The sequence below is a fragment of the Corvus kubaryi genome, unplaced genomic scaffold, assembly GCF_017639235.1.
Source record: "Corvus kubaryi isolate FWS band 111438036 unplaced genomic scaffold, C.kubaryi_AGA036_p1.0 37396, whole genome shotgun sequence".
Taxonomy (NCBI): domain Eukaryota; kingdom Metazoa; phylum Chordata; class Aves; order Passeriformes; family Corvidae; genus Corvus; species Corvus kubaryi.
The window spans coordinates 21,010,774-21,024,899 of record NW_024581135.1 but is presented as its reverse complement, the minus strand read 5'-3'; the positions used below and the strand labels follow the sequence as shown (position 1 = coordinate 21,024,899).

Sequence of the window (14,126 nt, the reverse complement as noted above, 5' to 3'; positions counted from 1 at the left end):
CAAAAAAATTGAACCACGTGCCTTGTTGGCAGAAAAAGAAAGAAGTGTTTTTGCTCATGCCATGAAGACATCATCTGTGGAGGTAAAGCCTGTAAAGTTTCAGAAAACCAAGGGCCATGATGCTGAGGTTAACCTGCTCCTCCTGTCTGAATTGAGCACTGCTTCCTCCCTCACAACCCACCGGCAGGGTCAAGAACCAATGGCCGGGGAGAGATGCTGCTGTTCACCCTGAAGCTTTCCAGCTGATGTCAGGCATCCAGAGAGAGCTGGGCAACTCTTGTGATTCACACAAGATCCAGAGTAAAATGCTGCTGAATGAACAAACAGACTCTGGTGTAAGCTCTGACAGCAAGTCTCACATTAAAAACAAAAAAAGGAAAAGAAAATTTGCATCTGATTTTGTAAACATTCTCTCAATTGGATGCAAATACTCACTCACTTTGGATGTCCAGTTCTGAATCTGCCTTCATGAGCTCTTTGCTGTTTTTCATCATCCATTCCAGCAGACACCTCAGAGCTCGCTTCTTACAATTCAGAGCATTTTAAACCCTGGAAGAGGAAAATGCAGGTACCTTTTGGGGATTAAGAAAACATCAACATCCATGCATGGAGATATGAAGCCCAAGAGAAAGAAAAGCCAGGAAATCAAGGGGCAGCTCTAAGCACTGGTATTTTGTGCCACTTGCAGAGTCAGCCCTGGAAGGAGGGTGTAGCAGTTGCAGCACTGCCAGGGATATGTGTGTGGATGGAGGGCAGTGTGTCCAGCTCCTGCCATGCAAATCTAGACATACTGGTACTTAAATATGGTTGGCTTTAACAGACTTGTAAGAAAACCCTAAGTGAACATAACATGGCTCCTTTCCAAAGAGCATTTCCTGAGGCGTAGCTGCCTGAGACAATCTGATTTTACACATTGCTGTGCATGGTCTTCTAGCTGCATGTTAGTAAAACATGAAAAAAAAAGCTCAGCTTTGTAAAGTACTGGGGGTGTGTGTGAAAATGTAAGCACAATTTTGTTTATAATGCATTATCACCAAGATAGGGAGTAGCCACATTAAAAGTGATAAAAACAAGATGGAAAACTAGATCTTGCTGAGAATTTTTTTTTACAAGTTCACTCACTGTTGCTTTAACCAGCAGTGCTGGTGCAGCAAAAGGATTCCTAATCAGTCACTAATGCATGATTGTTTAATTTTAATGGGCATGATCAATACCATCCGCTCCTTCTTTAAATGCTAATGAACACTTTAATACAACAGATGTGGACAAACAGTACATTGCAGATTAAAATGAGGCACAGCACTAAATAGCTTACAAACAGCAGAGGAATCCTGCTGGACATCTTGACAAACAACCACAGGCAGCTGATAAATCTTGAATTGCCACCACCAGGCCACAGTGTCTCAGGCTTGGACAACTACACTGCCATCCTGATCACCCCAGAAGAGAAAGGTGCCCTTCCAAACCCTTGCAATTTCTTTCTTAGGATTTGTGCAGGCCCAGCTGTGATTCCTGAGATGCATATCCAAATTTTAATAACACAAGCACATTTCTAGCAACTACTCTCAGGTGCAGTTACTATTAGTTGGTATCCTCCAACCCATTTTGGTCATGGCAAGAAATGTCAGGGGAGGATCCCCAACCTTTACAAAATCCCAGTCCCCTCCTAAGTTGTGACAGAGAAACATCCAGTACTAGATTGTCCATGTCACCCAAATTAGTTGTCAGGCTCAGTAAACCAGGGCCAGAAGCTGGGTTACTAACTAGCTTTCAGCCAGTTTGAAGCAACAAGAAAATGGCAAATGTTGTTACCACAGGGCATCACATGCAGCTGAATTCACTTCAAGGTAAAGCTTCTCTTTTTTTCTGCTCTTAACTGTTGTCCGAGGTAAAGGCACTTCAGTGAGAGAGATGCAATTCCTGACACCTGGTGTCATTTGTGTCTTGCTCCATTGGTTTTGGTGGACCCTGTCCTGAATTCATGAAATGTGAGTCCCAGTTCTGGTAGGTATTGGAAACTCACCCCAGGGCACAGCCCTCACTGGGGCTGGTGGCAATCAGAGGAAGGAGAGTTGCATGTGCCCACAGGAGTGGCCTTTGTGTGGAGCAGGGAATTTAGAACATCCAGTGACAGGGCTATGGTGATGCCCCCTCACCCTGAGCAGGTGACATGCCAGCAGCTCTGCCAGCATTGCTCACAATGGTGTGCCAGCGAGTACCATCTGGGATGGATGGTGTGCAGCACCCTATTCAAAGGCATCTCTAATTCACAGTTCCTTGGCTTTCAGAGTGTACCATGCATTGCTTTGGGTTCAGCTTCCTTTATCTCTTTCTTCCTTTTTTCTTCTCTTGCATCTTGTGAAACCCAAAATTTTTTTTCTCCTTTTTAATTGTGTGAAATCAACTTGGAGTGAAAAGGCCACGAAGAAACTTTCTGACGCCAACTGAGTCTAAGCTGTGTCTTTGTTCTCAGCAGAGCTAAAGACCACATTAATCAGAAACTTTGCTGACCTTGTCTTTACTACCTGAAGACTGAAAGACAAAAGCGACACAGTCTGGCCATTTAAAAATTCAATTAAAAAATACCAGCTGCACAGGGATAAATATTATCATAGACCTCAGTGGGGTTAGTTGTAACTATGATAAAAGGCAATGCCTTCTTCTCACTCTATTTTAATTTTTTTTCACCAAAAGAATAAAGCGTAGTTTTTGATTCTCCTTCTGATTAAGACAACTGTGTATGTGACAGAGTGTGCTCAGTGGTGTTGGGTAGCTAATGTTGCGGCTTTTAATAAGGAACAAAGTAAGAAATTCCTGAGAAGGGATGGCAAGCTGAAAGTGGAGAAGTGAAGCTATTAAAGTGGACCTGAAGAAAAATGTCCCTGTGTCCCTTTTTTTCAGATTATGCTGGTCTGATAAAAATACTACCTCTTCCTAAAGCCCTGGCAGAAGCAGAATAGACAAGGGGCGAGGAGACCCTGCTCAGAGCTGGACTCAGCATCTAGAGGCAAAGTGAGGTGAGGAGAGAGGTAACAGCACAACTCTCCTAAGGATGAAACGGAGAGCCTTTCATTGTGGCACCTGGCTGTGCCTTACGGATTTTATTTTTGAAATATTAAGCAAATGAGTGGATATCCAGTCAGCTGAGAACACAAGCAGCCAAACAGAGGGGAGAAAATCAAATAAAATCCCTTGGTGCTGACAGTGACAGGAGGAGAGGTGGCAGCTCCCCCTGTCCACTGCCAGGCCACAGCCAGACGGGTACCGACTTTGGTGCAGCAAATTTAATAGGAGCAGGCATATCTTCTCTGGGTTGAACGTTCAGTTAAATAAAGGGCCAAATTCCTCTCAGAACATCCTCCGGCCCCGCCAGCTCCCCCTGGCTCTGTCCTTTCCCGGCTTGCCGGCGGCCTGCCTGTGGGGTTTCCTTGTGTGCTGCACCTTTATCCACCCGCCCTCGCTGGCTCTGCTCTGCCCTTCGCCCCTCCTGGGCTCGCTGTCACTCTGTGGGGGCATGCCAGGGATGGCCGTGGGCTGCGGAGGGGTGCGCGGGTACCTGCGGTGCTGGGAGGCCGGGGGGGCCGCTGGCAAAGAAGTCCTGCTGGGTCTCCCCGCGTGCCGAGGGGGCACTGGGGAGCTGGTCCCACTGCGCCGCCCGTCCGAGGAGCTGCGGGAGGTAGCGCTGTGCGAGGCATTTCTGCCTTTGCCCGCAGACCTGTCCCTCTCCGAAGGGGTGTCAGAGGCTGTGCTGGAGGCGCTGCTACCTTTTGAGTTCAAGTGCAGATTTGAAAGGTTTCTCATCAAACTGTGTGACAGGGGAGAGGAATTCCTCGAGTGGCTGATGGATGTGAGCTGGTGACTGACCGGAGCACGTGTCCTCCTGACGGCAGCAGCGTAGGAGTCCTGGCTGCGAAGGTAGGGCAGGTAATGGGTGACTGTGGTCGGGCTGTGGGGGTGGCCGTGCTGGAGAGAAATGGCTTTTGCTATCTGGTGCATGCGCAGTGTCTGCATCCACTGACTGTCAGTGCCTGGCAGGGAAATGGAAACAGAGTCAGCTTTCTGTAATCGATGGAAAACAGCTCTCAGGTTTACCGAAGGTGTGAGGTTAGGTACCAGCGTTTCTCTCGGAAGAACCTCAAACCACCCTTCCCCTCCTAGCCTTGCAGCAAATAGTCCTAGGTTTGAGTATGTTCAGTGTTATGGTTGAACATAATGTTGGGCTTTTAAAATAGCAAGTGATACAGATATTTCTGATGCCACTGCAGATTATGGAGCTTAGACCAGAATACACTTACTGAGCCATCGACTTGGCTCTTCAGGTGGGTTCCCACTCCCAGGTGCCTCCTGGGCTTTTGAACCCAACCTGGTTTTAAACATGCCCTATGATGCTCTTAGCAACCTCAGCAGATTTCTCCACAGCTTTCATTACAGAAGAGCCTGGAGACCTCCAGAGCAGGCACAGACATCACCCCAAGGTACCAGTACTGCTGCAACATTGCCTTCCAGCTGCATCTCTCCCATCCAGCACAGTTGTGCTGTTCGCAGCCCAGCACAGAGAGGAAGCGGTGCAGAGCCAGTGCAAATCCCAGCTGTGGCAGCCACGTTCACCTCCTCTGGCTCCAATTTCTTTTCAAACTACTATACACCACAAAAACCAGAGCTACTTCAGTTGTTGCTGCTACTACAAATTCAGAATTCAATCCACTTGGCATCCAGCTTCATGCAGAAAACCCACTCTGTATGTGGAAAAGCCAGTGAGGCATCAGGCTTCAGCCAGCCTGGCTCAGACAGTGCTTAACTGTGAGCAACTCAGGGTATTACAGTTCCCTCTACATCTACTGTCACAGCCCTGGGGTCGTAACAAAAGTTGTAGCTTTCAGAGATCAGACTGAAGTGGTTTTGAAAGTCAGTCCTGTGGTTTCCATGAAAGCCTTTAGCAAATACAATAGCTGTAAATTTTCCATTTGAACTGCAAGGGCTGCCTGGTTTGCTACTTCATGGGTAGAGCAGAGAACAGGAATTCCTCTTATCTGAGGCCACAGCTCTGGCCAAAGATCCATAGGGAGCAGGTAAAATAATTTTGTTCTAGAGAGATTTGAATGATTTGTCGTTAAAGATTGCTAATATCATTCCAACAGGAAAGCATAACCCTTGCTGCCTCTTGCTGGAACACTTCACTGACCATGGGGAGTTTTGTGGGAGCTGGATAGCGGCTCTGTCCTCATTAGGATTGCTCCTGTTAAAATGTAATGGATGATCTCTTCCACTCCTCTTTTCCCCAGACTTTGTTTGAATCCAAAGAGATTTAAATCACTTCAACTTATTGTCAAGTATGTCAAAAGGAAACTGTCTTTCCTGTCGTAGTGTGTGTGACACCGACACAGCAGATAGGTCCACCTGCACTTAGAGGTGAACCTTCTTTCAGAGAAAGACAGATGGGAATTGTCTCCTCTGCTTCTTAACCTCCTTGAAAGTCATGGTTTCAAAAGAAACATGCATGCCAAAGTGTACTTGCTAGACAGTATCGCCTCTGTCGTTCCCCCGTGCCCTCCTACCAAGGATGTGGATGTAAATCACAGACCTCATAAACCTGGAAACAGCAGGCTCAGGACTCGAGTTTGGGTTTTCATCTGTTACCAACACTCAGGTGGCCATCACAGACCCCATGGGACCAGTGCTGATCTCCCTGAGCAAGGGGCTCCCTTCAGACTGTTCAGTCCTTGCTCCTTACAGCCAACAGCAGTTGCCAGGCCAGGATCCAGCTGCCCAGCAAGGATCTCCCAGTGTGCCCTGTGGGGCTGCCTCTCATGGGTTGGAGGGCTTCTCCCTCACATGGTCTCTGAGCCACCAACTCTGTACACTGAGTGAAGTGCTCTGTGTGGTAGCCCACAGAGGTAGTACCTTCACTGCCGGTTATTTTAGCCTATTAGACAGGTATTACCCTTACCTCTGTGCTTGGATTTGGTGGTCTTTTAAAACTGGGATAGGTGGTCCGGTAAAGAAGACAGGCCAGAAGGTTTGCTAGAGCTGAGGCACAGCTTTCGTGCTGGCTGGTAACCCACCTGCTCTGAACTGTGCCTATTCAATTGGCTGCTGACAATACATTAGTGCCTCCATGTAACTCCTCCAGTGTGCCAAAGGGACAGACAAGCTCTCCCACCACTCACTGAAAAAAAGCAACCATTTCGGCTTACAGCGGCCAAGCCAACCTGTGAAGATACACACCACACTTTGGTATGGCTGCAGGGTTCATCACCCCAAAACCAGGGTAACCTCTATCTGCAAAGCTATCTGCAGTAAAGATGTGTCTTCTAGGACACTCTCTAGGTGCCATTAGCGTTACAAGACGTAATTGTGTTGCAAATGGATCACAATTGCTTAGGAATAAGCACACCCATTTTAGATGTGTCTGTAGTCCAAGTCCAGCACCTCTGGCTTCACAAGGCCATTCTTCTACAGTTGCCAGTAGTGTACAAAATTGAGAAGTTCTTCCTCTGCTCACTGGCATCTTGTTCCAGCTCCTGTACTGCCCCTCAGGTGTCCCAACCCAAACACTTCCGAGAAAAACAGCTTGGCTACCAAACACTTTTACAAAAACAACAGCATATCTTAAAGGCAGCACTGTGCTAGAGTCAACTGAGCCAAGTGTGAATCTGTCAGCAGCATACATTAATTAGGAAATGAAAACTGGAAAAGTGGAAATTGTAAAGCCCACTGCATTATTAAATGTATCTCACTGAACAAATCAAGCCCCAGAACCCATAACAAACACCATTCCAGAAGTCAGATAATGATGAGCTAGGGCTGGCTCAAATGGGCAAGCTGAGCTGTGGAAGAAGAATGCAGTGGGAAGATTTCCACAATTCCTCACAGAAGAGCAGGATGTCAGGAGCACTTGTGTCTGCCAGGCTGGCAGTATGGTACCTGTCAAAACAGCCTATCATCCACAGGGGACTTTTTGGCACCCCACATGCAGCTTCTGAGGCTACAGCCTCAGTGTGTGTGTCCCCCTGCAAGAGCACTGGCCAGAGCAAGAGCAATCTGCACCCACACATCTCTAACAGGAGGTGCCCTTTATCCAAGCCCATCCATGCAAAGCTGTGTGCTGGGTGGCTAAGGGTGGGAGGGAAGAGCTGGCCGAAGCACTCCAGTTGAGTTTGAGCTTATCACCATGGACTGCTTCCAGCCTGCTTCCTATAGGAGCATACAGGTCATTCCCCTTATCCTTCAGAGACAGGTAACAGACAGCCCTACCAGAGGGAAAAATGGATCTGACGGCCACCAATGTAAGCAAGTTATTCAGGGACATCAAGACTGGAGGCAGCCTGGGCTGCAATGATCATTGGTAGAGTTTGCAGTTCTGAGGGACATGGGTCAGGTAACGTTAGGCTCACGAACTTTAGAAAAACAGACTTCCAGCTCCTCAAGGACATAGTCAATAGAATCCCCTGGGGACAAGGGAGTGGAACAGAGCTAGCAGATCTTTAAGGAAGTCTTCCATAGAGTGCAAGAGCTCTCCAGGAGCAAGAAATTGGGCAATGAAGGCAAGAGACTGGTGTGTCTGAGTAGAGAACTGCTGGTCAAAGTCAAGGAAAAGAAGCAAAAGCACAGCAAGTGGAAACAAGGACAGGCAACCTGGGAAAAGTATAGACCTGAAGTTTGGTTGTATAGGGATGTATTGAGGAAGGCCAAAACAATGCTGGAACTGAACCTGGCAAGGGATGCAAAGAATAACAAGAAGGGTTTCTACAGCTATGTTAACAAAATAAGAAGATCAAAGAAGCTGTATCCCCCTGATAAACAGTACTGGAAAACTGGTGACAACAGATGGGGAGAAGGCTTTGCCTCAATCTTCAATGGCAGCCTCTCTTCCCACTCCTGTCAAGTCAATGGATAGCAGGATGAGGACTGGAGAAGCAAAATGCTTCCTGATCTTAAAATGATTCCTGTCAGTGGACAAGGGAAGAGCTACAGATGTCATTTATCTGGATTTCTGTAAAGCCTTTGACATGATCACCCCCAACATCCTCTCTCAATTGGATGGAGATGGATTTGCTGAGTAGACTCTTAGGTGGATAAGGAATTGGTTGAATGGTTGCATGCAGAGGTCAATGGCTCAGAGTCCTGGTATACATCAGTGACAAGTGATGTCCCTCAGGGGCTCATATTGGGACCAGTGTTATTTATTATCTTCATCACTGACACACAGAGGGGTCGAGGGCACCCTCAGCATGCCTGCAGGTGACACCAAGCTGAGTGGGGCAGTTGATGTGCCCACTTTTTGCTGTTCTCCCCATATACACCCTGCCTATGTCAGCAATAAAGTTCATACGTGTTGACTCACCTGAGTCGGATCTGCTCCGTGAATTCCCCTCCGAGTTGGAGTGTGAGGTCTGTATTATGAGCTGTACTGCCTCAACCTCGTCCTGTGCTTTCATCTTGCTCCAGCAGATAGCTTGGATGTGCCTTGTGCTTTTGGGAGCTCTAACATCACTCTGCTCAGGAAGGACACAAGTGTGAGGATGTAACAACACACAACACACTAAGCTCCCCTATGAGGGGACTTCCACTAGTGCCTGGGTGGCAGCAGTGCTTTCAATATAGAGTCTGTCTTGCAAAACCACTTAGCTAGTTCTCAAATATTTTTAGACTCTAGATAATTTTGGCCGGTACTTGTGATTATGCTAAAAATGTGGTAGTGAATAACTGCATCAATTCTCGTACCCTGTGGAGGAAAGATCTGAAGGCCTTCCTCTAGAAACACAAAAATACATTTTACTAGTTCTATTAATGTGAGCATCAACTGTGCACTGCTTTCTGCTAAAAGAGGTAGGACTAAGCAGGTCTTTTTGCAGAGGGACCCCCAACAAAATTTTCCTGGAGTATCAAGCTCTTCAGTCTGCTGTTAAGGACCTATGAATCCTGTGAGAAACTTCAGCCTGAAAAAAACTACTTCGGCACTTCTGAGACAAGCAAGGCCCAGGATTTCCCCATCTCTCCATCACTGCCTGAATCCTTGCTCAGGACAGAGCTGGAATCTCATTTACTAACCTTCTTCTGACACACAGTAAGTCTTTATAAAATACTTACAATCACTTTTGTAAGTAACTGCAAACTCTTTTTACAAAGCTAATTTCTATCACATCAAATTGTATTCAGGATTTTATTTTATCTTATCTTATCTTATTCTTGATTTCTCATTTTCTATCTTCTCCTGTTGCTTCTCTGCTCTCCTAATTAGCACATCATTGAAAAGATAAAAACCAGCTTCTTTAAATAATGCAAACATCACTGACCATTACACTTCAAGCAAAAGGAGCTTTCATCCTTGAGAACAAGAGCCATCGCAGGCCGCAGTCTGAGGCCATTGCCTCTGTAAACTTCATTCAGCTTTTGCTCTGGACTTTATATTTTACAATTAATTACAGGCTGCTGAGACTTGATTACAGGATATAACAAAGCCAGAGGATGTTATTTCCACACCTCCTGTGTAGGTTTTATCTTGGATCAACTATTTTATTTGTTTCTTAGATCTTACCTCATATGTAACAACACATTCTACAGACTGGTGTTCTTCTATGCCCACAATCCATTTCTCCATTACAAACGGTGGCTGGAAAAAACATGGTGGGAGTTTTATAAGGTGCTCTTCACTGCCCCACTTGTTTCTAAATCGCCCAAAAGGTATTTACAGCATTTGCCTCTTTTCATTCATTCCTATATTGTTAACATCAATACTAATCTTAACATTTTATGAGACAAAGCGATATATTTTTGAAATATTTACTTCCCTGTTTACAAAAGGAAACTGAGAAGAGATTTCCATACATAACACACAGCAGATGAGACAACATGGAATTTTTTTGTGGGGGCATAAACCTTTTTCAATTTCATGCATGTACACTTTTTTTCCTGCTAGATCTACAGAGGAAAACATGAACAAATATCTATAGATTCTCAGAGATATTCCTTGACAAATATAAAAAGGTTGAAGTATGTGAAAAGGTAATGGTACTGTATGTAGCTGTTAGTTTATTTAACTTCACAGCTTTTTTAAAGGAAAAATTGAAATGTCCAAGATTAAAATTAGACAGAAAACTAATATAGTAATAGCAACAGTAATAATAATAATAACCAAAAAAACCCCACAAGTGTTGTTACAGAAATCAGTAATTATAAAAATAGTATTAGCATTAATTAAATATTAGAATCTTCTTTGGCAAATATACCTATATCATATTTTCCTTAAAATTTTTACTGTTGACAATCTGCTTTTTCATTTTTTTCCTTCAGAAAAAATAACTAAAGGCTTCCTCCCCAATTTTGCCCCAAAAACTCACAGCTAAAAGCACTCAAGAGCTCGGGTGTTTTTACCAGTGCACATTAGAGCAGCATTCTAATTGGCAATCAAGCTGTATATTTTTTCACTTAAAACTTTATTTTGTTAGCTATTATCAAGGGGAGCATATTAATAAAAACAAACAATTAAAATAATAGCTAACAAAATGCCTTCTGTGTTAACAAAACTTCTGTTCCTTAGGAAAAAGCAGTCTAAATGCTTACTGGTAAATATTTACAGGCAGGTTCTGAAACAGGGTAAAATGCCCAGTGACAATGAATTGCAGATGTTCAGTGCTGTACTTTCTGCAATGGGTTTCAGTCTTTGCAATCCACTGTTGCATGAAAGAGAGAGTTTTAGAACCAGGTAAAATTTCTAAAACCGTGCCAAAGAGAAGAAAAAAAAAAAAAAGAAAAAAGCCAACAAAACGCCCCCGACAAATTACATGAAGTTTCTGGAACATTTAAATTGGTTTCCTCTCTTGAAAAATCAAGCAATTTTTTGAACATTCTTTTCTTCAAAAGGGGTAATAAATTCAGAGGATACAACATGGAATTAAAACAAGAAAATATAAATTAGTTCCTTCTCTTATTTGTCTATTGTTAACATTATTGTCAGCTTAAAGGAAAACCAAAATACCTAACTCCTATTATGATACAATTCTATTTAAAATGTGCATTTTATTTAAAAGCTGTCAAGAGATTGAGCTTCTGCAAGCACAAAAGTCGACTGCTGTGGTATTTTATGTCTTTGTTTGAGATCTGTGAATTTGTGAAAGCTTTAAGACTGTAAATACCTTCGTCATCTTTAAAATCTCTACATCAGGTAGGTTAGTGTTGAATGTCACATCTTTTATGTAGGTTATTGCAATTTCATCCCCATCCATCTCCATGTACATTTTCCATTTACAATCCTATGAATAATAATAAAAAAAGAATGTTGGATTGTTAGAATACAAACAGGAAAAAAAAAACCCAACAACAAAACCCAAAATGAAACAAAATGAAAGCTGAAGCAACCTGAAATCTAATCCTCAATATATGAAGGGAAAAAACAACACAGCAAGAAAGTTAAGGAACATATACATGTTTTAGGATATGCATGTTTGCAGTACAGTGTTGATAATGGAAAACCCTCAGTCTTCTTGTTCCCTCTTCTCTTAGCTCAACCTGTGAGGCAGCAGCCACGCTGACAGGTCTGATGTCTTCCGAGGTGTGGTGTCCCTGAATGACCTCATTCAGACAGACAGCCTGTTGCAGCACGTGGCTTGGGAGCTCTGCACACCCACCCTGGGGCAGTGGGAGACAGGCAGTGGTGGGAGCCATCACTTGGGGTCACAGCCAGTGCTGGCAGCCAGCCCCAAGGATATCATCTTGGTGAACCCCAGAATAAATGACCAGAGTCTGCGCAACATCTTCAAGACAATCACTCAAATAATGGGCAAAAGGATGAGCTTGTTCTTACAGCTCAGTTATTTTAGATACCGAGAGCCCAGCGAGGCACTGAGCATCCTCAACTTGTGCTTGCCTCCAATTGCACTATTAATTATAAACAAGCTCAGCTTAGAAAATAATCACAGTGAGTCTAATAAACCAAAGCAATAAAAGGTATCCTTAATTCCCTGAGCTGAACAGGGGACCAACATCCCACACTTTGCACAGGTGTGAGCCTGCAGAAAGTGACAGCTGGCAGCATCCTGCAGGACATCCCACACAGACTGAGTGCTGGAGCTGGGGTTCGTGTCTGTGGCCAGGGAGGCTCCCACTGGGGACCAGAGACTGCTTGTCCATGGTGCAAACCAGACAACATTTGCTGGTCTGCCCAGCAGGTGCTTTGGGGATGAGGTACTGTGCAGTGCACTGAGCTCCTTCAAAAATCAGTCCCCTGAAGGACCACAGGGCTACAGTGAAGCAGAGTGTCTCTATCTTCATACAGGAAGGAGGGAATCTTCCCTTCATGGAGACAGGAGCTCCTCCAGACATGCCAGGGGTTCAGTAGGGTCTGTGTCTGCCACAGGCCACCTGTAAGGCAGGTGTGGGCTCAGTGCATGCAGGAGGCAGTCTTCACCTTGGTTTTGCTCAGAAAATGCAAAAACTTTCAGTGGGGACACAGATGGACACTTCGGGCTGCAGGCTTGTGTAAGGAGCTATCTGCAAAGACAAACGTCCAGCAGCCTAAAAAGCATCCGTTCACACAGGTGATTTCTGCTGGTGTCTGCACGTGTATCTCTCATAAATGTAATGTAGGAGCTCAGCCCTCAGAAGGCTCAAAGCTTTCCATCATGCATTGAATTGGTAATTCCAAGATAAAAGTAAACTGAAATATAATCATTTCTGAACTGCAACAAGAAATTATGTTTATGACAGCATTTGGCCCTGTGTGTCCATCTGTCCCCATTGAAGGCTTCCACATTTTACAAGCAGAGAGGGCGTGTGAGTTGGTTTTCGCACTACCCTGGTGTGAGTTTGAGCGATGGGAACTGCAGTTCAGTGGTCAGGGCACCAGCCAAGACTCAGAGGCACCAAGTTCAGTTCCCAGTTCTGCTACTGGCTTCCTGTGCAACCTGATCAGGTGCCAGAGTCACGCTGTGCCTACATTTCCTAATCACGGACTGTATCTCTTTGCATGTCTCTTTTCTGTCCTGCTTTTTGCATTTGTGAGCTGACCCAGGGTAATGCCTGTCCTGTCCCAGGCAGTTCAGCACTGTGCACTGGCCCTGACATTGGCTGAGCAGGCCACGTGCTTCGAAACAGCAACAGCAAAGCAAGTTGTCTCTGACTCCTCCTCATCTCTCGAACTGTGCTCCTCTCCTTGCCCACAACCTTCCTGCTGCCAGATTTTTTGCAGGACATTCATGCTTCTGCCAATCAAACCTGAGGTTAGAGACAAGATGCTTGATGACATTTCTAAGTTTTATGAAAACACCTGAGCCAAGAAAAGAAAAAAATATTGACATAAAGTACTATCCTCCAGTTAGTTCAGCACATCTGCCATCTCTGAATAGCACCAGTGCCAAGCACCTGAGAGCTAGAGCTGCACCTTGTGCCAGGGCTCCCAAGCCCTCCTGACTCAGGACTTCGTGCTGTTGACTCACATTTCCCTGCAGACTAGATATGACAAATATGATCTCATTTTAATAAACAAAATAAATCAACCTACCACTTCTAGAGAAAAGTCTGACAAGCATCCAAGGCCTGGCAGGGGGTGGGCACTACCACTGCCTATCCCCTTGCGAGATCTGCTGCACAGGCAGGATCCCTCTCCATGTGGTCACAGATCAGATTGCCCCACACAGGGGTGGGTGGATACCTGAGGCCTGCATAAACACTGCCTTCCTCAGCTCTGAACTGCATCTTCAGAGAAACTCTCCTGTCCCTCAAATCCAGTCCCCAAACCTTTGGTCCTCCTTGGAGCCCTCTCCAGCAACACTGTGCCGATACCAAGAGGGCAAGATACCATACTAGGATACCCACTCTGGTCCCTCAAAAATTCATGTCTCATTTTATTTGGAAAGGTTTTCATTCTGTGTTATTAGAAAATCATTACTGGAAAGGAGAAAGAGAGAATGAGAGAGAGAGAAGGAGGGTAAGAGGAAAGAAAGGGAAGGGGACATTAGGAGAAAAAAATGAAAAGGAAGGGAGGGAGGGAGGGAGGAAGGAAGGAAGGAATTCGGAAGGAATTCGGAAGGAAGGAATTCGGAAGGAATTCGGAAGGAATTCGGAAGGAAGGAAGGAAGGAAGGAAGGAAGGAAGGAAGGAAGGAAGGAAGGAAGGAAGGGAGGAAGGAA

The 14,126-nt window shown here is 45.1% G+C and overlaps 1 protein-coding gene across 1 annotated transcript in view; it reads right to left on the bottom strand.

The window, feature by feature from the left end:
* Positions 1 to 3,067: 3,067 nt before the first annotated feature.
* MAP3K20 (mitogen-activated protein kinase kinase kinase 20) overlaps positions 3,068 to 14,126 on the bottom strand; it is a 90,493-nt gene continuing 79,434 nt past the window's right edge. The window contains exons 17-20 of the mRNA XM_042040583.1: positions 11,136 to 11,252; positions 9,539 to 9,613; positions 8,345 to 8,495; positions 3,068 to 4,028 (exon numbers count right to left, since the gene is read on the bottom strand). Of these exons, the coding sequence (XP_041896517.1) occupies positions 3,349 to 4,028; positions 8,345 to 8,495; positions 9,539 to 9,613; positions 11,136 to 11,252 (1,023 nt within the window). The 3' untranslated portion in view covers positions 3,068 to 3,348. The remainder of the gene's footprint in view (positions 4,029 to 8,344; positions 8,496 to 9,538; positions 9,614 to 11,135; positions 11,253 to 14,126) is intronic.